At 44.2% G+C, this 24,007-nt stretch overlaps 1 protein-coding gene across 8 annotated transcripts in view; it reads left to right on the plus strand.

The window, feature by feature from the left end:
* EXOC2 (exocyst complex component 2) overlaps window positions 1-24,007 on the plus strand; it is a 123,559-nt gene that overhangs the window by 33,382 nt on the left and 66,170 nt on the right. For all 8 annotated transcript variants that reach the window (XR_003508148.1, XR_003508150.1, XR_003508151.1 and 5 more), the window contains exons 5-11: window positions 5,985-6,098; window positions 7,434-7,558; window positions 8,965-9,045; window positions 15,785-15,930; window positions 16,059-16,140; window positions 16,889-16,991; window positions 20,183-20,301. Coding sequence is in view for 5 of the 8 variants with exons in the window: in XM_027524838.1 (XP_027380639.1) it covers window positions 5,985-6,098; window positions 7,434-7,558; window positions 8,965-9,045; window positions 15,785-15,930; window positions 16,059-16,140; window positions 16,889-16,991; window positions 20,183-20,301 (770 nt within the window). In the remaining 3 variants the exon portion in view is untranslated. The remainder of the gene's footprint in view (window positions 1-5,984; window positions 6,099-7,433; window positions 7,559-8,964; window positions 9,046-15,784; window positions 15,931-16,058; window positions 16,141-16,888; window positions 16,992-20,182; window positions 20,302-24,007) is intronic.

The raw sequence follows: 24,007 nt of genomic DNA on the forward strand, positions 1-24,007 counted from the left end.
TCCAGTGCCTGCTTCAGCGCCCTGGATTCTGCTTCTTTCTAAGGTCCACCACGTGCAGTGTGGAGCAGAAGGGCCCCCTGGGTTGTTCTTCTGAAAAAGATTCGCACAGGAGTATAGGAATACATTGTGACTTTTGTTTGAGCCTTAGACGGAACTATCAAAGTTAGGATTAAATTGGTTATTTCCTGTCATAAAATGAACTTCCCTTGTGGCTCACTCAGCTGGTTAAGAATCCACCTGCAATATGGGAGACATAGGTTTGATCCCTGGTTTGGGAAGATCCCCTGGAGAAGGGAAAGGCTACCCACTCCAGTATTCTGGCCTGGAGAATTCCATAGACTGTATAGTCCATGGGGTCATGAAGAGTCAGACATGGCTGAGTGACTTTCACTATCATAAAATGATTTCCTGGAGTTTTTGTTTATCTTGTAATCCACCCACAGTTTAATCTCTTTACCTTTTCATTTTTTGATTGTCTTGTCGCTGCTGCTGCCACTAACCATGAAGGGGGCTTGAGCTCTCTCTTACTGCCCTCTTCCTTTATTTTTCAAACCTTAAACTTTATTTTGTATTGAGGTATAGCCAATTAACAATGTTGTGGTAATTTCAAGTGAACAGTGAAGGGACTCAGCCGTACATGTACATGTATCTGTTCTCCCCCAAACTCCCTCTCATCCAGTAGCACCCTCTTTCTGAGTAGGTTTCAGGGTAACCCTTATGTGATGGTGGCCAGCCAGAAGGCACTCAAGGTGTGACTCTTTGGAAATGGTTTTCCTTTCTCCTCTGAAGGAGTTAGTTGGGTCCAAGCCCTTCTCTCAATTGGCTCCGGGCCCTCCCTCTGCCTGCAGGGTGACTTGGAGGCTGCAGGCAGGGGCCTGTGGTGGGCGTGTGAGTGGGCGGGGCAGGGGGGCTGGCTGTGTGCTCACAGCATATTAGTCAGTGCTCTGCTGCCCAGGAGAAGAATCTTTTCATGACTTAGGATTTCAGGGTGATAAATTGTATTCAGATCTTAAAATAGTAATATGTACATTCAAGAAGTGCTCAAATGGTGATAAAATTTACTATAATATTTCTTTCAAGCTGTTCCTTGAAAGTTTCAATAATAATTTGCTCAGTCATGGAATGACTAAAGGATAGTTTTAGAAAAGGTAGAAGCTTGACTGTCATACAAATACAAAATGCAGACATGTCCAAGCTTTTATTTAATTCATTAATTAGTGGGGAGCCCAGTGGAGTGTTAAGCCAGCTGAGAGGGAGTTCCAGGGCACAGGCAGAGTGGGCAGTGCGCAGTGCCGGGCGGCGCCATGCCGGCCCCGTACCTGCCCGGCGGTCTCCCAGGTGCACCCTCACCCGACAGGCCTCTCTGTGCCAGCCCCCTGGTCGCTCTCAGCCCCCACTTCCGCTTCTGTGACACAGAGAGCAGGCGTGCCTGGATGGTGTGGGGGCCCTGGCAGGCCTCCACACGGCGGGAGGACGGCCCGTGTGAAGTCTCTCACAAGTGTTCTCATCAAAAGGAAGAATGAATAGAGATTCCAGAAAGCAAGAAAATGGAAGGTGAAAGTCAGAAAATGTATCGAAACCAAGAGAAGAGAGTAGTTTTGGCCAGAAAAATGCTTTTCAGGTTCCTTCTTAGCTTTTAAAGATACTGTCAGGAAAGCTGCATTTGTTTTATTGAAGTCTGACCTCAAATAGAGAAGCCTCATTTTAGAAAAAGAGGATGGGAAAGGAAGAGCAGATGTTAAAATATGGGTATGGATTTTATTTCCCTGACTCACTTCATATTTTTTAGATAAAAGCTTTGGTCCCTGTAGAGAATGGTGTTGCACTCAGGTTAGAAGCCCTGGGAGCATTTCCTCTTACTGTCTCTTTTATTTCTGTTTATTAATGCCATTTGGGGCTTCTTTTATAATTAGAAGATGGGAGACAACCTATTTTTAATTTTTTAAAAAATGTCATCAGAGAAGGAATAACAGGATTTACTTACTTACTTGTTGAAATTTATCAATTGAGAAGGTTTGAAGAATTAGAACTACTTGTTGTAAAGTGCTGTGGTCCTGATTTATTCCCAAACTGCAGTGCTGAGGTCGCCTGTGGGAGAAGAGTCGGCTCCTGTCTGTGACAGTGTGAATGTTTATGGAGTTTCTTGTCCCACAGTCACACGCGCAGGATGGAGCCCGGCCTCTGAGTGTGAGCCCCAGTGAGAGGCAGCAGGGGGCGCTTCTCCCTGTATGCGCGTCAGAGTGCTGCTGTCTTTCTGCCCACAGGCCTTGCAGTTGGCTTTTTTGGGCCTCCTTCGGCTGCAAAAGGCCTTCATGGTTCTAGGCTTTTAACTGATGTTTTGCACACGCAGTGCCTTGAAACTTATAAAAATGTTACTAATTACTTGGAAAAAAATAACTTCACTTTGAACTGAGACTAAGATTTGCTTGTAAAAAGTCTGTATTTCTAATTTATTATACTGATTGTCACAAATGGGCATTTTTTACACTGCTTAAATTATGATGGAGACAAACCATTTAAACTGAAAAAGAAGATAAAAACAGGTTCATATTAATAAGTAAAAGCCTTCCCTAGGTTTTATTTCTTAAAAGTCCTCTCTATCTAGTAGGAGAGTATTTGTAAGTGAAACTTTTGGAGGTGGTACATATATGGATGAAGCACAAGCTGGAATCAAGATTGCCGGGAGAAATACCAATAACCTCAGATATGCAGATGACAGCACCCTTATGGCAGAAAGTGAAGAAGAACTAAAGAGCCTCTTGATGGAAGTCAAAGAGGAGAGTGAAAAAGTTGGCTTAAAGTTCAACATTCAGAAAACGAAGATCTTGGCATCCAGTCCCATCACTTCATGGCAAATAGATGGGGAAAAAATGGAAACAGTGGCTGACTTTATTTTTCTGGGCTCCAAAATCACTGAAGATGGTGACTGTAGCCATGAAATTAAAAGATGCTTACTCCTTGGAAGAAAAGCTATAACCAACCTAGACAGCATATTTAAAAGCAGAGACATTATTTTGCCAACAAAGGTCCGTCTAGTGAAAGCTATGGTTTTTCCAGTAGTCATATATGGTATGAGAATTGGACTATGAAGAAAGCTGAGCACTGAAGAATTGATGCTTTTGAACTGTGATGACTCTCGAGAGTCCCTTGGACTGCAAGAAGATCCAGCCAGTCCATCCAAAAGGAAATGAGTCCTGAATATTCATTGGAAGGACTGATGCTGAAGCTGAAACTCCAATACTTTGGCCACCTGATGTGGAGAGCTGATTCATTGGAAAAGACCCGGATGCTGGGAAAGATTGAGGGCAGGAAGAGAAGGGGACGACAGAGGATGAGATGGTTGGATGGCATCACCAACTCAATGGACATGAGTCTGGGTAGACTCCGAGAGTTGGTATGGACAGGGAGGCCTGGTGTGCTGCAGTCCATGGGGTCATGAAGAGTTGGACATGACTGAGTGACTAGGCGGACTGCCGTATATGGGAGTGAGGGCGTTACAGTGGGGCTTCTCCCCGACACCATACCCCGTTATTGTATGATCCACCGTGTGTTAGGAGTTACTACCTGGGAAGAGGTGTCTCGAGCAGTGCGTTGATGCCCCACTGGCTTCTGGGTTGTGTCCACAGAGGCTTTATAAGCCGCGCAGTCTGGTATGTTCCACACCAGGCTGCCTTCCAGTAACGAGAAAAGGTGACCCGTTTTCCTGCTCCAGTTAGAAAACAAGGAGAGGTGACAAAGTAGTTCTTAGTGAGAGTGTGGAAGGGAAGCGCCTTGGAGACGGTTACCTTTTAGAAGTCTTTAAGAACAGACTTGTGGACTGTGGTGCAGTGCCTGCGTCCAGAAACTGAGAGGCCAAAAAAGGGGAAAAGCACACAGCCCTGAACAGGCTGATGACATTTAACGCACAGAGCAGCACGGGCGCTGGAGTAGCAGCTGTGCGGACCACGCGCTCCCCCACTCCCTCCTGCCTTTCTGCCTGCGGTCGGGAGCTGGAGCGCACGGGCTGGGCTCAACCATGCAGCTCTCTGCGGGGGCAGGGAACTTTTCTCAGGAGGACTTTTGTTCTTCTGCTGACTGGAGGTCATCAGGTCAGTTTCCTCTTTGAAAGTGAATGCTGCCGAGTTGAGGACATTCCTGTAGTTCTGCACCTGCCCACTGTACCTGGGTCCTCATGGCTAAACCCTTCGGAAGGTGTAATCTGAGTTCACACTGCCATCTAATGGGGAGCGTGCACCGTGGGGGCACGAAGGTTGTCAGTTACTGAAACTGTTGGTTCCTTAGTGAAATCACTTCACGTGTTACACATTAGACTCTGTGTTGCTTGCACTATCTGGTTAGTGAGTTCGAAGTGTGGATTTAGTCACTTAGAATATGCCTTGCTGTTAATCTATGACTTCACTTAGACAGTCAGACCTTAAGACCCAGTTACTCTGGACAGAGGGTTAAGTCTCCAGACTTCATGCTCCTTTGACACGGTGTTTCTGCTCTTCCTCATGCTGTGACTAAGACCATTAGCAGTTCTCTGCATTCTGAATCTCTCCCTCACTTTCTGTTTTTCTAGACTTACAGCTATGTATGTAGACATTTTTCATAAGCGTCTCCGGTTGTTTATTTGACAACACAAGTACTGGGGCTGTTTCTTTGACTGTAAAATGGGATTATATAACTCATCATGTTGTTAGGAGAATCAGATAAAATGGTTCTTAATGAAAGACTCTATTAAATATAGAGAACCAAGTATAAAGACTAAAGGTAACAGAGTAACGTTTTTGAGCATTTATTAAGTGTCAAAAACTGTTAAGCCTTCCACATGCATTATCTACTTTAATCCTCAGCATTGTCTTAAGAGGAAGATATGCTCTTATTATCCTCATGAATAAATGGAGCCTTGCTACTGCTACTGCTGCTAAGTCACTTCAGTCGTGTCCGACTCTGTGCGACCCCATAGACGGCAGCCCACCAGGCTCCCTCGTCCCTGGGATTCTCCAGGCAAGAACACTGGAGTGGGTTGCCATTTCCTTCTCCAAAAATGGAGCCTTAGGGAGGTAAAATAATTTCCTCAAGGTTATTCAGAAACTCTGTAAACCTGTGCATGCTGCCCGAGCTGCCTCTGCCCCTGTGGGTGTGCTCCCCATGCTGCCCGAGCTGCCTCTGCCCCTATGGGTGTGCTCCCCACAGGGCGTCACTGCTTCCAGTGGTGTCACTCGTTGTCAGCTTTCTAGGTGTTTGTGTCACAGATCTTATTTTGGGGTAGATTCAGGGTGCCTTCAGCTGTAAGTAATAGAAAACAAAAATTCATTGTGGTGTAAGCAAGGAAGATACTTATTTCTCATAATATACGAAGTCCAGAGATGGTGGGTTCCACGATTGGTTGAGTCAGGACCCAGAAGTGTCACTGAGCCGCGAGGAGCCTGGCTCTGCCATCCTCCACCCGGGGCAGCACATATTTCTTCCTAGCTGCAGAGGGGCTGCAGATAAGGGACTGTCCATCAGCATCAGCTTTCCTTGAACTTGATCTAGACGTGTGCATAGAAGCGTGAGTGCTATATAGATCTGCCTGGGTCAGCAACTGTTGTCAGCATCAGTGTGTCTTAAGCTAGCTCTCACATAGGTCTTTAACAGTGTTTTAACAGGTTGATTTTACTGTTTTTAATGTCAGTGTACCCAAATTTTGTCTATTGGATAGGAAATGATTTCATATTTGGACAGATTTCATGAAGTATCAACTCAGCCTCTTTAAGTTTTATATTCTTTTACTGATATAATTTCTGCATTATAACTAATTTTCTATCATATACATACAAAGTTTATACATACAGCTGAAGTTTATATGGCGTAGGAAGTATATTTTTCACGTGTACAGACTTAGACTCCGTAATGTCTCATGCATCATTGTAATGATTTGTGTCCATGTCTATTGCTGTTGGTTACGTCTTTGTAGTAATAGCACTCTAAACACATCTTAAGCCTTTTTCCTCCCTCAGAGGTAAATTTCCCCAGAAGGACTTAGAAATGCTGTTCCCTGGAATGAGTGCTGACTTTACAAGTGAGAACTTTTCCGCTGCCTGGTACCTAATTGAGAACCACTCCAACACGAGGTGAGGGCGCGGGCAGTGCCGTGTGGCTTCTTGGGGTGCAGCGCATCAGGCGTGGAGGCGTGGGGTTAGCAGCCCTCTTGACCCTGGGTGCTTGTGAACACATCAGAGTATCTGGTCCTTATTTATAAAACGGGATCATTGATTCCAGGAGCCCTATTTCCTTCTACCCTGATGTTTCTGTATGTTTCGTTGTTTGGGCCACCTGGTAAAACTTGGGTCTTAGCTGTTGTCCTGCGTCTGCGTGTGACCCCTCCCTGCTCAGGTAACAGAGTTCTCAAGTACTGGTCTAAAACAAGGAAGACACCTCCTTCCTGACCAGAGAGCAAAGGAAGATGAGTTGTTTAACATTTTTCAAAGACTTGATTTAAAATCAGCAAAAAGTACACACGGGCCACGCACCCGGGTACAGTGCCCCTCTGTTCCTGCTGCTTGAGAGTCTGCCTGCCCTCTGGGCGACAGCAGGCCTGTGGCTCGCATGCAGGGCTAGCTAGAACACTCTCCTATAGTAGAAATGTTTGACTAAATGGCTTATTGCTTAAAATGTATATCCTTGAAACACCCCAACTTGTTAAAATACACTTTAGAAGAAATTCTTCCTTCACCTATTGGGATCAAAACCATCATAGAAAACAAGAAAAGTTGGTATATACTTGGAGTAAATTTGGCCTGGTAAATTTTTAGAGCAAATGTCTGAAGTCTTTCTTTGGGGAAGATGGTTCTGATTTCACATTATAGATGTGCTTTTCTGTTACCCTAAGTCAGGATTGATCTCTCGTCTCTGTGTAGTACCATCTTGGCACTCAAGAATATAGTCAACAATTTACAGCCAGATTTTCTTAGCTTTAGTGGAAATAAAACTTGTGAAATACAGAGACCAGCTGATTTTTCTCTGCTTGAGTTATAAAGATGAAGTAGTATGGTCTGTTCACTTAATGTGAATTTTGAGCTGACCCCCGTGATTCCTGTGAAATCACCATTAATGGTGGGGCCTGTCCGGGGGGTCCTGCCACCCAGCCCTGTGTGGTCCAGGCCTCTGCATCTGGGAGATGCTCTTCAGAACTCCTTACCTGGCAAATGCTGTGTTGATTTGGGTCAAGTGTAAGCATATCTACGTGTATAGTTACTTCTCAGGGGTCTGACGCATGAGGCTGTACAAAGCTGTTGTACAGCTGCTGTGACTTTGGTGTTTGTAATGTGTAAGGGGTTAGACCTGGGTAAGAATTTGAAAGCGTGGTCTCATCTGATTACATACTGTATTAGTCTGTCTTTCCAGTGTAGCTTCAGTATTTTACAACTAACACATTGTCTTCTCATGGCTTCTTCGTTTCACTTCAGTTTTGAACAACTCAAAATGGCGATCACCCACCTGAAGAGACAGGCTAACAAGAAGAGTGAGGGCAGCCTGGCGTACGTGAAAGGGGGGCTCAGTACTTTCTTTGAGGCACAGGACGCCCTCTCAGGTAGGTAACCCTCGGGCGTCTGCTGGGGCTTCCCTGTTGACTCCAGTCCTGAGCTTGCAGAGGGCTAGCAGGCTGTGATCCCGGGGCTGTGTGCACAGCTGTTAAGTGGAGAGAATCTCCTCTTTGTGACTGAATGCTTTTCCCATGCATATAGTTCTGTGTTCCCAATTTATGGACGTGAAAGCAGGCTGAGGGGTTTGGGTCACCTGCCCATGAGGTGTGGGTCGGATGGAGTGAAGCTTGTGTCCTGGGATTGCGCTGCCTTGGCTCAAATTTTGGGTTTGGCTGTATGACCTGGTCAACTTATTTAATTTCACTGAGCCATGGTTTCCCCATCTGTGAAATAGAAGTAACGTTAGAACCTCGTCACTGGCTTCTTATTGGATGCACATCGTGTGTTAGAAACTTATTACGGTGCTCTGCTTAAGGTCATGTCTCAGTAATGTTTATCTTGCTATTTTTTATTACTTTAACTGTGTCACAGTTTTGAATTTCAAATTGTATTTTGGAGATTTACTTTGAAAATTTTCTTAATGATTCACTTGAAGAAACCAGATTTGCTTTTAAAACTTCCTCTCATCAGTAGGTAAAAGTTTTTACATATAAATTAATGATTTTCTGATAATTTATCAGAATCATTCAGACATATATAAATACTAGCAAAAAAACTCTAATGTAATTTGCCCATCCACAAATTGACGTGTTGGTAGATGTTGCTAGATATTTCTTGAGAACCTCCAGGGAAGTATAGACGAGTAGAACATGAATAATATGTATTTTGCCATGTTATGTCCCACGGCTGAAATTAAATATTTTGAGGTTGATATATATCAAATAGTCGCACTTCTATTTTGTAGATGGTGAAACTGATAAGAATGACTTTCCTGTGGCCAAATACCAAACGTATTAGTAATTTAAGCCTTATTTTTCTTTTTTTTAATTCAGTCATCTTTAGTACTCAGCCTTCATGATCAGATGACTAAGTACATGTATTATGTACTATTTTAATAGCATTAAAGTACCGTGACTTCCCTGGTGGCTCAGAGGTTAAAACGTCTGCCTGCAATGCGGGAGACCTGGGTTCGATCCCTGGGTTGGGAAGATCCCTGGAGAAGGAAATGGAAACCCACTCCAGTATTCTTGCCTAGAGAATCCCATGGATGGAGGAGCCTGGTGGGCAACAGTCCACGGGGTCGCAAAGAGTCGGACACGACTGAGCGACTTCACTTTCACTTTCACCGTGACTTAGACTGGTGTCTGCTGGTTACTTTGCAGAGTTTTTGTGTGTTTGTGCTTCTTTCTAGCAGTGAAAATAGAACCAGAGCTGTTTAAAAATGTCTTTTTTGATGTAATATTTTGCCACCCATTAAAATAGCCTACATTTTAACTTGGTGCTTTTTTTCTAGCTATCCATCAAAAACTAGAAGCGGATGGAACGGAAAAAGTAGAAGGATCCATGACGCAGAAATTGGAGAATGTTCTGAACAGTAAGTTTTGTCCTACTACCCAAACTTATTTATGGACTTTATAACAAGCTTTGATAGAGTTCTTGGACCTGGTTTCACAGAACAAGGCAGTTAAGTTGTATTTTGTTATTTATTTCTAAATAGCAGTGATTTAATGAGCATAGAGAATAAAAATATTGAAAATGAATGTTCTCTTTCTGTTTGCATTTTATTTATGAGAAATCATCATTTGAGAGCAAACCAGTATGCTTCTTAAAAAGTAAAATTTGCCACCATAAAGGAGGCCAGTGCATAAATGACATCATCAAAGGAAAAAAATTGCTGTGGCTGTAGCCAGGATCATCATTGACCAAGAACATAGAATAGCGTCTTCAAGCATCTGCCAGTGGTAACACAGTGATAACATCAGCTGTTGGAAGTCAGATACCGAGCTGTCTATTTGTTTATGCCATGCCTTTTTCCAAAACAAATTTAAGACAGCTGCATTCTTGAGTGTTTCTAACTCTGAGACATTTTGTAAGAATTGTAGGCCAAGAGAAACTGATACATGGAATTCAAGGCTCTTTCCACCTCCCCTTCTTTCTGCTGACATATGAACTTCCAGCTACTTACCCTATAGATTTAGAAGAAACTCAGCAGATAAATCAGTCCCTGTTATAATATTAGTGGCTTGAAAGTAAACTGTTGTCTTCACGAATATAGTGAAACACTTGACAAGGAGCAGTGATGTCCAGGGGACTTTCCTGGTCGTCGAGTGTAAGCATGTAGAGCATACAACTTCACCAGGAAGTAGAGTCGAGAATAACTAAAATATTGAAGACCCCCAGCGTCGGCCCTTTAGTGATTCTATAATGTAGGACTGTGATAACAAGTCAGTTTTGCACTTCTATCTTAATTTAGTTCCATCAGCAGAAGTTTGTGGGCTTTTTTGTAATAATCTGTTCATAAACTTTGGGATCTCTGATAATAAGTGTTTTCTAGAAAGAAGTTTTAATTTGATATAGGCTTTCCTTGGTAGTAGAATTTGATTACTTCGATTTCATCTCAAAATTTATGAGTTTTACAACACTTTAAATATTTTTCTCTCTGTTTTTTTGTATTACTATCATTTTGCCTTGAGATTTTACCTCATTTCTTTTTCTTGTCTGAGTATCCAGTCACCAGCTTTGTTCAAATGAATATAGTCTGAATTCAGCCCAAATAAGCATTTACTAAAGCTGTTTCTGTATTAACAAAGTCAGACATTTTAAAGGGTTGGAAGGCTGTTTTCTACTTGGGGATGCTATTTTCCCTGGGGAAATTGCCATCAAACCATGATATCTGTTTAAAAAAAAAAATGATAGTAACTTTGAAAAGGTGATTTGTGAGAACAAGCTGGCTTAGTAAGTATCTCAATTTGTCAGTAGAAGAAAATGGATATTTGTTAATGTTGGAAAAAATTAAGATCCGTTTCATGGTGAGGCCCAATGTAGTGTATAACTTTTTTCTTTTCAGTAGTTTAGATAATTCTCCCTTGAGACTTGTGGTAGTAAAATTTGTAAGGGAAATTGTTTTACTTTTATTCCTTTATAAGCACAAACTTTTTCTAGAAATGTGTCCTTTTAAATTTCTGCTGAAAGTTTGCTCTTTTTTGAGTAAACTGGCTTAACATGAATGTCACTTCTTTGAGAAATCCTTTGAGATTCAGGACTTTCTGGGATAAACATTTTTTGTAGAATATATTCCTTTGTAACAGTCCCTTTTTCCTAGAAATATTTTTCTGTCAGCTGTATGTTGATGTTTGCTATTGTAGGATAAGTTTGTAGTTCAGGTGAGCTTGGCCAACTTTGGTACGGCTGATGGTGTCCAGTGTCATGCTGGGTCATGTGACTGGGGGCATGTGACTGCCGCCCTCAAGCAGGTCCCTGCCCAGAAAGTGGGACCTGATCACTGCTCTTGAGGAGCTGTGCAGAGATTATACAGGAGTGTGGGCACAGTCTGGGGCGTGATCACATGCTAACTTACATGTGCTTTTCCTGAGTTATTTTAAATGAAACTTCTTAAGATTTGGGAAATCCTTTTCACTTTAAGTTTCTGAAGGGTGACATTGGCCATAAGAAATTTAGTCCATTTTGTTCAGAATTTACCAGTTTTGAAACCTTTCATTGAAATGCTTAAAAACAGGTTCTCACTGATACATTTCTCATATTTGCTTTGGTATTTAATAATTCCTTCTTAATTTCAAAGCAGTGATGCAGTAATGACTGTTGATGTCTATAGATCCACATTCCTCTGTGTGTGTGGCCTGTTGCAGGAGTGTACAGCCACACAGTCCGGTACCACTTCTGTGTACAGTGATGACTGTTGATTTCTGTGGAATCCGCATTCCTCTCTGTGTCTGTTGTCTGTCCCAGGAGTGTACAGCCAGCAGCTCCTGTGGCAGTGGAGGTGTAGCTGTCGAGCACTTAAATCATGGCTAGTGTCACTGAGGAATGTAGTTTTTAATTTTAATTTCATCTGAAGTAGCCCCATGTGCCTGATGCTGCGGGTTAGATAGCGCCGGTTGCAGGGAGGGATGGTGTGGCCCAGGCGTCATGGTTGCAGCTGTGACCAGACCTCGCAGGCGCTGCTGTGACCAGCCCGGCCAGGCGCTGTTTCCGCACCCTACAGGTGCTGAGCCCTGCGGTTACTCTGGGAAGCTTGTTCTGTTGTCTTCATTTTATTGATGAAAAAGCTGAGGCTCAGAAAGACGACATGCATTCCCTGAGTCACTTGCGTAGTGAGTGGCATTTGGGCCTGGAGATCTGGCTCCAAGTCTGTGCTGTAAACTGCAGACAGGCTCTGCTGGGTTGGAGCTCGTGGCTGTCAGCGCCCAGCATTCTCACCGCGTTGCGTCAGTGCTCGCTTGGTTTCTGGCTGTCCACCCACCCATCGCTCACCAGTCACGGATGCCCAGCTGCCCTCGTGGTAGAGTCATGCTCAGACGCAGAGCGTGCCTGTGTGTGGCCTCCGCATCTCCCAGAGAGACACTCGCAGGAGGACGTGGTCCGCAGAGATGACCGTGAACCAGCACAGGGGAAGCGGGGTTCAGAGCCCATCAGCTGGGGTGTAGACAGGCACCAGTGGGGCGCTGTCACCATGTGGGAGCCCCAAGGAGCTCGGTGAGGGTGCGCATCCCCACAGAAACCAGGAGGGTATGATGAGGGACTCACCTGGGATGCTTGGGACACGGTGGACAGGTGTGGACACGAGGGTGATTGTCGGAGCGCAGAAAGGATGCCTGATACATGCTGCAGATTTTATGACGAGAAGAGAAGGCAGGCTGTCTTGATAATGTTGTTTACAAAGAAATTAAGCACTTGAATTTTCAGTGTTTCTAATATTTTATATTAATAGTGTACTAAATAAAAATTAGTTTTACTGTTTTTTCTTTTTTTTTCGTTTCTAACCAACAGCAAGTTTTTAACATTTCAGCAAAAATTTTTAGAAGTCACAAAATAAGCGTCGTCTTCCACTTGGTTGTTAGGGTTGTTTGCTTGGCTCAGCTGCCCGATCCCTGATGCAGTCCTGCACGCGGCCCTGCGCTGCCCTGCCCTCTGTGGGCCCACGTGCGTCCCCGGTCCGGGGAGCCACTGCGGTTCAGTAAGCAGGAAATGAGGGGTAAGGTTGCAGGTCGAGGGGTCTGCTTGTGAGGAGCTTTCCATGCAATGTCGTGGAGTTTGTCTATTCTGAGGCTACTGGTGAGCCCCGGAAGGATTTTAAATAAAGCAGTCACACGGTGAACTTAAACATTCTGCCATTTGTTGAGAATGGACTGGAAGGAAGCTGGGTAGAAACAGAAGAGGAGCCAGGGAGATGCGTGAGTGGGGGCGTGAGGCTGGTGGGGGCTCAGCCTCAGGCGGGCTGGAGACGAGCGCTGGGTGACTCGGAGAGCCACCTTGTCAGCTGGTGTCACCCTGTGAAGTCTGCCTGTCTGTCCATTTCTGGAGTTTGTTAGGAGAAACAAGACACATGGCAGGTTGCTCAGTCTCTTTGTGTCGGAGTTTTGCCATGAGTTTAACTGTATGTTGAAAAGTTTGCCTTAACTTTGGTTAGTTTTCCTGTTCCGGGGGTGAATAGCGTGATGGGTCGGGGAAGCCCTAGCTCCCCAGGCAGAGACGTGGGTCGCCATTGCCTGGGCTGTGCTCTGTGCCCGGTGCCAGTGCCCTGAGCAGGGCCACAGAGAGCTTGAGTCTGCTTTGATAGTCTTGAGGTGGCCAGGCACCTCAGAGTCACATGGTGTTTTCTGCGGGTGACAGTTGCTGGTGCAGGCTCAGGCTTTCCCATCATTGAGGGCCTAAGATCCGGGGGCAGTGCTGCAGTGACCCGTCTCCCCATCTTTTCCTCCTGCTCTGTTGAGAAGCAGTTGACACGGATATTGTGTAAGTTCAAAGCGCACAACGTGATGGCTGGATGACCATGTGTGATGCCATGTGTCGTCCCCCGGTACTGCCGCCATGTGCAGTGCCGCATGTGATCTGTGGTGGGAGGGCGTGAGATTTTCTCCAGTGGAAGTGTTGTTTTCCCTACATGGCTGCCGTGCAGTGGCGTTAGCTCTGTTCCTGAGGCTGCCCATCCACCCCCCCGGCCCCAGGCCGTCTGCCTCCAGGAGCCGGAGCCATGCAGTGTCCGCCTCTGGCTGCCTGCACTTGGAGCCCTCCAGGCCCGTGCCTGTCACCCTGTCTTAGGCCGAGGGACATGTCACTGCCCTGCCAGCCCAGCTGAGGCCTCTGTGCTTGCTGTCCATGCTGGGGGTGTCCGTCCCCGAGAGCAGGACACACTGTCCCTGCAAGGGGGAGGGACGGCCTTCAGTCCGGGCAGGCCTGGGGCTGCTATGTGCGATGGGACTGCTCCAGGGCGTCCTGCCTCAGCTCCGGGAGCTGGCCTGTCCTTTTCTTCTCAGTTGCCCCACAGAATGAAGACCTCAAGTGTGGCTGGTGAGCTGCTGCTGATTTTTATCTGCTGCCCCAATCTTGGCATCACTGCCTTCATTATTTTCTTACTGTATATAATCGTCCAGTTATCAGTTACGAGCTCCCAAAGTTAATATTGTGAATGCAGTAAAGTTCACAACAGAATAATAATTTATGGGCAAAGTGTTTTATAAATTAAAATCATAATTTCATAACTTAAAATTTGTGTGTAAATTAAAATTTTGTATATATTTCTGTATAATTATAATTTGATAGCTTATAATTTCTGCCTCTGCGATTTCTGTATTAAATATTTATATTATTTAATTTTAAATGGATTTTCTACCTGTACTTGTTTTCATGCTTTTTAGGAGTGTTTAAAATTATGTTAGTATTGTTTTATTGTCTTCAAGATGAAAAAAATCTAATTTTGATGTTTTGTATTCCTTCATTGTAGAGAAAGTGCTTGAGGATTTAACATTCACAGCACACACCTAAGTAATCAGCCTTTAAAAATACTCAATCCTCATTCAGGAATCTGTTCATTTATGAAGCCTCAATTCATGAAGTCTGTTTCTAAATGATAAATGCTTAATAATAAGCATTCCAAGAAAAGTACTTTTAACTTTAATCAGATTTCCAATATTCATTTACTCTTCATTATATGATTTGGTGGCAATAAGGGAATATATATATTTTTCTCATAGTAGAAATTTAGTATTGTACGTTAAATAATGTGGTGAAAATAGCTATACTGACAAAACAAAGTTTTTATATCAGGCCTTTAAAATTTCAACAGAATTTAAACATTATTTAGATAAAACAATTATGTTATAAAGACGACTTTTAACACACTCAGGCCACCCACAGTGTGGACTAGAGAAAGCGGCATGCCAGCCACCCAGCGAGACTGAGGTCATTTTTTTCATCTTTGCTTAAAGTATAGTCACTAGACCAGATAATGTAGAAACTTTATATGAACAGTGATCAAACAGCCAAAAAGAGTATCCTTTTTCTCCACTTTCCTTGTGACTAATTAAAAATAATTCACAAGTTGAAAAAGCTTAAGTATTTTTATATATAGTAAATTTTGTTTTAGATAAACTTTCGTTAGTGATTCATATAATTTGAGGCCTTTAAGGTAAAAAAATACATATGTATATATGTAAATATAAAATGTCCAGTTTGTGTATCATTTTAAGAAATGTTAAGCTGGTTTAAGAAATGTTCATTAATGATAGTGTGTTAACATTTGATATTTTAAATTGCTTATGTAGTTTTTCTGCCTGCTGCATAGATAATCTTACATAGAATAGGGTTAGGTCTAAAATACTTCTTTTGAATAACTTTTCTGAAAAATTTTTCTTCCTTTTTTTTTAAATTACTATGAATATATAGATACTAAATCCAGAGAATTAACTAGTGTACTTGTGTGTGCACACATCATGTATGTGTGTGTATTTTAACCTATTATCTGAATTAATGAAATAACCTAAGGGTCCATAATGCTGTAAAACTTAAAAGAAGCTAAAATAAATGTAGATTCACATCAGAGAACTTATTTGGGCCTGGTACGTATGGTTATTCTTAATTGGGTACCATTAATTGGTATACACATATGAAAAGACTTAGCAAGCAAGATGGAAATTGTGCTTAAGCAAACTGTAAAAAATTTAAAAAAACTCCAATATAATTGACTTTTAGAAAAGTCTGCTGAGTTATAATATCAAGTATAATAGCAGTCTAACATTTTGTTTCTTTTGTCCAGTTGCACGTTTTATGACTAAAATTAGTTTTTATCTAAATTTCTTTTTCTCCTTTTAAAACAGGAGCAAGTAACACTGCAGATACATTATTTCAAGAAGTCTTAGGTCGAAAGGACAAGGCAGATTCCACTAGAAATGCACTCAATGTGCTCCAGCGATTCAAGTTTCTTTTCAACCTCCCTCTAAATATTGAAAGGAACATCCAGAAGGTACAGTGCCTGTTCATGTGCCTGTGGGCGCAGATGTCTTACATTTTAGAGTTGTGAGGATGTTTTTTATCTTAACCAAATTAATTAAACTTTACTGACAATCTCCAAAATGTTTCTTTATTTTAAAGGGTGATTATGATGTGGTTATTAATGATTATGAAAAGGCCAAGTCACTCTTTGGGAAAACAGAGGTGCAAGTTTTCAAGAAATGTAAGATTTATTACTTTAAGATTTTTTACTTTGCTTTTATAGGAAAATTGTGAAATGGATTTTGCAAAGAATGTTAACATGCATTTTAGCTTTTGTTTATATGGTGCCCCTTTTCAAGTGTAAGATGGGTACTTCAGAAGTAGCTTAGTGGAGTTTCTTAGTGACCTGGAGAGAGAACTACAGGGCGGGTGGACATCCTTTGATGCTTGATAATTGTGATGCTACTTAGGTCTTTTTTACTGGAAAGAATTGTTACAGGTATTTTACAGAAATGGAAACCTACATTTTATTCTTCCCTCTTTAGAAAGACTAATAATATATTTATGAATTCTAACCCTACTTTAAGCAAATTTTGAAATTATCTCTATGGTAGAGTTACAGAAAATAAAGCCTAAAATGCCTTATTAACTGGGAGAACTATCACAGGACTTGATTAAATTTGTAAAGAAATCCAAAAGGACCCAGAAAAGTTTATTTTTATTGTGATAAATTTACAGTGTGTGTGTGTGTGTGTGTGTGTGTGTGCGCGCGCGCGTGCACGCACAGGCTCTCACACTGCACACCAGTGAGTTTGACAGGTACACACACCCTGTAACCCGAACCCTGCAGGGAATGTTTTCATCGCTGGGGAAGTTCCCCTCCTGCCTCTTCTCAGTCAGCCCCTCCGTCCGCACAGCCAGTCTGCTTTCCATACTTTGATTTTAAACTTTCATTCTGTAAATCATGTAATTATTTCCTTTTTAATTAGATTATGCTGAAGTAGAAACACGGATTGAAGCTTTAAGAGAATTACTTCTGGAGAAGTTGCTTGAGACACCATCAACTTTACATGACCAGAAACGTTATATAAGGTAAACCTTCTGTGAGAGTTTTAACGAATCACATGTATCTGGGTGATGCTGGATACGTCCTGTTGCTCTTACAGAGACTCGGGGAGACTGGGAGAGTGATGAGACGGCAGAAGGGAAGACAGGCAGCAGAAGTGTGGGGACCCATGTAGGACAGCAGGTCTTGTGTGTACTCAGAGACTGGGGAGCAGTCACCCTTTAAAGGCAAGAGAATCCTGCCAGTTTGGGTGAAGGGAAAGCGGCCTCATTGCCCTTCTCCTGTCCACAGGATCTAGCCTGGCTGGGGGGCTGCTCCCTGACTGGCTTCGAGGGTGGCGTTGTCCCACGGGGCTCCAGTGCTGCAGGTGGGGCAGGGCTCAACAGCTGAGGGTTCTGAAAGCTTCCAGGCTTGAAAAGGAGGTGGGGATGCTGACTTGGAAAGGACGGCAGTAGCAGCAGAAGCGTGGGCCCCATGGTGTGGTGGGAACCGTGTTGCTCAAGAGGGAGGGAGTTTTAACGTGGGCTGGCGTGGGGAGCTGGGGTGCCGGCTGCCCCCCAACAAGCCACGCGGTCGCTGCGTGGCACCTGGTCACACTTGCTCCACAGGTGGGGGGCCTCTGGCTGTCTGCCTTCACAGCCTGTCTGTGCTTTTCTCTAAGTGTCCCCAGAAGAAAGCACACACAGGAATTTTTCTGGCTTGTAGAATCATAGAAATTTAATGCTGCTAATTAACTGTGTGTTGTTATCCAACTGCCTTTTTTTTTTTTTTTTAACATGTAAAGTAACAGAGTTCCAGGAAGGCTAATCTGTCATCTAGGATACAAAACTGTTTAGCGTCTTGTCTGTGTTTTGCCATGCTGCTTCACTAATAATTACAGTTATTCTGTTACATCTCTTGGTAGGAAAATGATGTTAAACCTTATCGAGTGCAGGATTTCTTTATGTAGTGAATTGCCGTTGTGTGATAACTCATGCAGTTTCCGTGACCGGTTAACCTACTGGATACCGTTTAAAAGATAGTAATATTAAAAAAGGTTCTTTTAAATGGCCTATTGCTTTATTCCCTGTCCTTTCAAAAGGAAAAGAACAAGAATGTCACCGAAAATGTCAAGTAATTTATTTACTTTTTAATCTTTATTTTTGACACTTTGAAACTACATGGAGCAATTTATCATCCTTTTTTAAATTAAGGATTTAGTTATTAAAGAATAGGAAAAACATCACAACCAGGCCAAACATCTGTTGGAGTTTGGAATCTGTGATGAGCCACCCTGTGAGCACCAGGTTGGGGGGAGCCCTCAACTTTATCGCCAGCAGGGCTGTGCGTCTGAGCCCCACACACTGGGAGCTGTGCACAGCGTGAGCATGGGGCTCTCCCCTGTTGCCGTGCGGTTGTTCAGTGCTGACTCTGGTTCGAGGCGTTCTCACAATTTCTTCTCTCCCTCCTCTGCTGCTGCTAGCAGCTTGATTGAGAAGCAGAGTACCCTGTAGCAATATCAGTGTGATTCTTTCCTTGGTCATTGTTAAAAATCATGTCTAAGTATGCCTAACGGCTCTAACTCTTAAATTTTAAAATTTGAGTCTATGCTCACCATAATTAACATTCCTTACCTTTTCCCCACTAAAAAGCCCTTTTAAAAAGTATTCTTTGGTAACGAAGTTTAAAAGGAAGTAGCAATACTCTGTATCGTATTCTAAGCCAAGATTTTTGAAATGTAGTTTACAGTCTTTAATGTACATCCTAAAAGAAAAGTTACTGGATTAAGTCATTTAACCAGGGGAAAGCCTTAACACAAGTTGTACTTTTGAACTGAAACACTGTAGAGTTCCTGAGACAACAAATTTATCTTTCTTTATAAAACTCTTTTGTGTAATACCCATTAACAAGATGGTAGAAAGAGGATTATTCTTAAATTTTGGAAGGACTGAAGGGCCTTACAGTTTGAGGGGGTGCTGAGCAGAGGGACGTCTTGATCGCCTAGCTGTGCTGCTCCATGCGTGCGTCAGAGAGGAAGGCGGGCGCGGGGCGGGGGTGCTGCGTTTACTGCTGGTGTGGCTCCAAGGGTGCTGTGTGAGCCCAGGCGTCTGGAGGAGGTGCTGCAGGAGCCCTGGGGGCACACACAGCTTCTCCTGCCTGAGGCGAAGCTCCAGCAGACAGTCCACAGGCTCAGCACAGTGGGCTCCAGGCCCCTGTGAGTGGGGCCAGGATCGCGCCCCCTCCTGGAAAACCACCGCCTGGTTCGTCCTGGAGCGGGGCAGGGGTTGTTCCCGAATGCCAGGTCTTGTTTATCACTGACTTGCTTCTCCTCTGGTTAGCTGCTGGCTGAGAAGCCTGAGTAAGGAAGTGCTTGCTGCTGGAGGGCCCCGGAGAGACGCCCAGTTGTGTCCCTGCGAGAGGCCACGCTTGTGACTGTGACTAGTGACTGTGTGTTCTTAGACGAAACTTCAGCCCCAAGACAGTAGACAGCTTACGGTTTGTAGTAATTTTAAGACAGCAAGTCCAGCTTTTGGAGTTGATTTAATTTGCTTTAAGTTGTTATATTTACGTATTTCATGAGGGCTAAGTTTTGAATAATACTTGTCAATTTTTCAGCAGAAATCTACTTCAGTTGTCTATCTGGGTTGGAAATTTTCACAGACAAATAAGACTTTAAATATTTTTCAGCCTATTTTAAAACCAAGAAAAATGCCCACCTCCACTGTATGTTTTGAGGAATGTCTTCTCACGAATCAGAGTTTAGGCTTACAGGTCAGTGTTTGCTGTCACCAGACCTCTGTGATGTGGTCCAAAGTCTCAGCTGCCCTGTTCGGAGCATAAAGAAAGCAGGGTCACACTGCCATCTGGTGGCCGTGAGTTTCAGACCAGAGAAGAAGGTCGTCTGGCGGAGACTGTGCTGGTGTTTCCTGTGTGGCCGAGAGCTGAGCAGGCGCATTCTGATCAGGACACTGCACGCTGTCTCTGTCATCTTGGTTGTCTTTTTATAAAGTCCTAGCATTTTAAAATGTACTTTTATTGTTAATTGCATGCAAAGAAGTTTAAATATGTTTCATTTAGAACTGAATATTAAAGAGTAAGTATTGATGAATGCTTTACTAGTTGACGAGAGTTTTAAGTATCCTTAAAAGCCGTGACTTTAAGATACACTAGCTTTCGTTTTGACCTTATGGCTGTGCAGCAGAAGCTGACTCGGTCAGCCATTGCCTTGCCGTTTCAGGTACCTGTCCGACCTCCACGCGCCTGGCGACCCTGCGTGGCAGTGCATCGGGGCCCAGCACCGGTGGATCCTCCAGCTCATGCACGGCTGCCGGGAGGGCTGCGTGCGGGACCTCAAAGGCAAGGCCCTCCCCTGGTCGCTCGACACGCTCTGGGGGCACTTGGCTGAGGAGGGGCTCATGTTCCCCGTGCCTGTGCCTGTGCCACCCTCCCCACCCCAACCCCCACCTCGAGCACCCTCCCTGAGCCAGGGACTGAGAGGCATGGGGTAAGCCTCAGCACGCCTGTCTCGTGCGGTCTGGCTGCATGGACAGAGCTTTGGGCAGCGGACAGTAACTCCAGCAGAAGTGACACGGCGTGTAGGGATGGTACCTGTGTCCCTCAGCAGAAACGTGCACTCGTCACTCCGTCAGCTGCCTGCTGGGCTCTTCTGCACACGAGGCCCTGAGCCAAGTCCAGGGGCGCAGACATGGGCCCTGCCCTCCCCTCTCGGCGACGCTGGGTTTGGGAGGAGAGTGAGGCAGTGTGGGAGCGAGGCTGGCGCAGAAGGGAGGCCGCGGGTGTTTGTGACAGCCTGTCGTGGGTTAGCTGGCTTGGATTTGAGTGTTCTCTAGTTGCGAATCAGTTTTTTTCTATTCTTAATGTTTAGGAAAACCCAAATATCTCTTTCCTGATGCCATATCCAAACTCCTGTTGTGCCATTAATTATTTTAACAAGTTTTAACAAGTGAAAACACAAGCAGCACACATAGTCTGAGGTCGATGTGGATGTCTGGAGGCCTCAGTTTCTTGTGCTTGGAGTCTGCTCAGTTGGGCAGGCTCTCGCCCCGGGCTGCCTGACACAGTCCCCTGGTGTTTCTGAAGACTGTCGCTCCCGGCCTCCTCCCCTCCCCTCCCACTGTGTTAGACTCTCTCCTGGTGGCGCCCACACGCCAGTGGCTTTAAAGCTTCCAGGTGGTGGTGCAGCAGGCTTGGCAGGCAGTGCGGTGGGTGCGTGCTCAGGGCTGAAGTGCTGTGCTGAGCGGACCCAGGTGGTCTCCAGCCTCTCGGAGCTTGTCCTCTGGTGAGAGAGAAGTGGTTTAAAAAGCCACATGGGTGTTTATTTGTCACGTAAGTATAGTTGTGAGAGGTATTCCGAAGTGGGGAGTACAGAGCTCTGCCTCAGCCTGGTTAACCGGAGGCCCCGGAGTCTTCCTGGAGGAGGTGCTGTTGCCACTGAGCCTCCAGGAGGAGTGTGGTTTTCCAGGGAAAGGCCGCTGGAAGGTGGTCAGATGGCCCGGAGTACAGACAGGGCTGTGGTCTGTCAGAAGGCTTCCCTGCTCAGGCTTGTAAGAAACAATCTGGCTGCACGTTTAGTTTTGAAAATATTCAAATTTCTGGAAAACATGTCTAATTTATAAAGACCGCACAGGAAATTTCATGCTCATTACATCCATACCTGAAAGCTCTGATACTCAATATCCCATCACTAGTCTGGGTCCTTCTTGGAGGTAAATGGAGATGCACCCTTACCTGGTGGAGTCCTTCCTTGTCATCTGGACGCTTCGTGCTGCTAAACTCACTCACCCACCACTGCCGAGAGGCAGCATCTCCGGGAAAAAAGACATTCGCTTCTGTGTGACTGGAGACCTGCCTTTTTATTTACTCTGACCAAGCCTGTTGTAGAGGTTGTTCCTTGCTGGCGGCATGGTTGAAGGAATGTGCGTTGACTGGAACCTCTTGTTAGTGATGAGGTTTAGGTAAACTTATTTCCATAAGTTGGTCTTTTTGATTGAAGAGTGCAACATAACAGTTTATAGCTCTTTGAACTTACTCCATAAATTTCATGACAATGCAGTATAAGTTTCCTAAATCCATTAGCCAGATGTTTATAGATTATGATCTTAACTGTCTTTTGACGTTCAGAAGAACATCCTGAGCCATACCCACCTGTTGTCAGCAACACAGCTAACACAAACAATATAGACAGTCCTAACAAGTCCATACTCTTTAATTGCAAATCTGGTGTATTCTTTGAGCTCACATCAGAAGGAGTTTATTATTTTGGAGAATTCCAAACCTATTTAGGAGCACTAAGGGTGACCCCATGACCTCTTCTGAGTCTGCCCAGTTTAGACAGTTATCTGCTCACAACCCGTCTCATTGTACCTACAGCTCCTCCCTCACCCTGAATTGCTTTTGAAGCAGGTCACTTCATTTCATTTATAGTTATTTCAATATGTAATTTTCAAAGATAAACATGCTTTGTGAAAACTATATCACTTGAACTTCTTGAAAGCTATTATCATTACTTGAAGTGTTATCAGTACTTTCTTGATATCAAGCATTCAGTTAACTGTCAATTTCAAAAGCAGTTTAATATGTCCAGTAGCTCTTGAAGTACATAGATACTGTGACTTTTTAATCGATGGTCAGTGCAAAGGCAGACGATGGCAGTGCGGAGGCGTCACGCAGATGGAGACAGAACTTGTATTTCTTACGAGAATTAGCCATTGGCGACGTAGCGTCCACCGTGGCCGGTTGGCCCCTGGATGCTTTCCTGGTTGTCGTCATCAGTGTGTCTGTCCCTGGGCATGTTAGCTCTGCACTGTGCTCCTGTCTGCTGTGTGCAGGTATGTAGTGATGTAGTGAAGGCGTGTGTGTATGGTTCAGTTCAATTCAGTTGCTCAGTCATGTCCAACTCTTTGCAACCCCACGAACCGCAGCACGCCAGGCGTCCCTGTCCATCAGCAGCTCCCGGAGTCCACCCAGACCCATGTCCATTGTGTCGGTGATGCCATCCAGCCATCTCATCCTCTGTCGTCCCCTTCTCCTCCTGCCCTCAATCTTTCCCAGCATCAGGGTCTTTTCAAATGAGTCAGCTCTCCGCATCAGGTGGCCAAAGTATTGGATTTTCAGCTTCAACATCAGTCCCTCCAATGAATACCCAGGACTAATCTCCTTTAGTATGGACTGGTTGGACCTCCTTGCAGTCCAAGGGACTCTCAAGAGTCTTCTCCAACACCACAGTTCAAAAGCATCAGTTCTTCTGCGCTCAGCTTTCTTTATAGTCCAACTCTCACATCCATAGATGACTACTGGAAAAACCATAGCCTTGACTAGACGGACCTTTGTTGGCAAAGTATTATCTCTGGTTTGTAGTATGCTGTCTAGGTTGGTCATAACTTTTCTTCCAAGAAGCAAGCGTCTTTTAATTTCATGGCTGCAATCACCATCCACAGTGATTTTGGAGCCCAGAAAAATAAAGTCAGCCACTGTTGCCACTGTTTCCCCATCTATTTGCCATGAAGTGATGGGACCAGATGCCATGATCTTAGTTTTCTGAATGTTGAGCTTTAAGCCACCTTCTTCACTGTCCTCTTTCACTTTCATCAAGAGGCTCTTTAGTTCTTCACTTTCTGCCATAAGGGTGGTGTCATCTGCATATCTGAGGTTATTGTGTCTGTAGGTGGATGTTTATATAAAATATTGGCTTTAGTTATAAGTTTGCTTGGAATAACTAGTTTTTGTTGTTGTTGTTAATTCACAACCAGTTGTTCTGATGGACTCCCGGTTTACAGATATCCTAGTTATGTGTAAGAGAAATGAGGTCAGTACGGGGCAGGATTCCTAAATATCATTTGGACTTTCTGTTGGCATCCTCTCATAATTACAACCTTGTGGGTCTGGTAGAAACCTGGGAAACTGTCTGGTTCAGACATGACTTGGGTCTACATTTTGCATATGAGGGAACTGCCTCAGAGGAGCCGCATGACTGCTCAGCTTCTCTCAGTCGGGCACACAGTGCCATGGACCTCTGTTCTGTTGCTGAAGCTAATGTTCCATC

The sequence above is a fragment of the Bos indicus x Bos taurus genome, chromosome 23 (genome assembly GCF_003369695.1).
Source record: "Bos indicus x Bos taurus breed Angus x Brahman F1 hybrid chromosome 23, Bos_hybrid_MaternalHap_v2.0, whole genome shotgun sequence".
NCBI classification, from domain to species: Eukaryota; Metazoa; Chordata; class Mammalia; order Artiodactyla; family Bovidae; genus Bos; species Bos indicus x Bos taurus.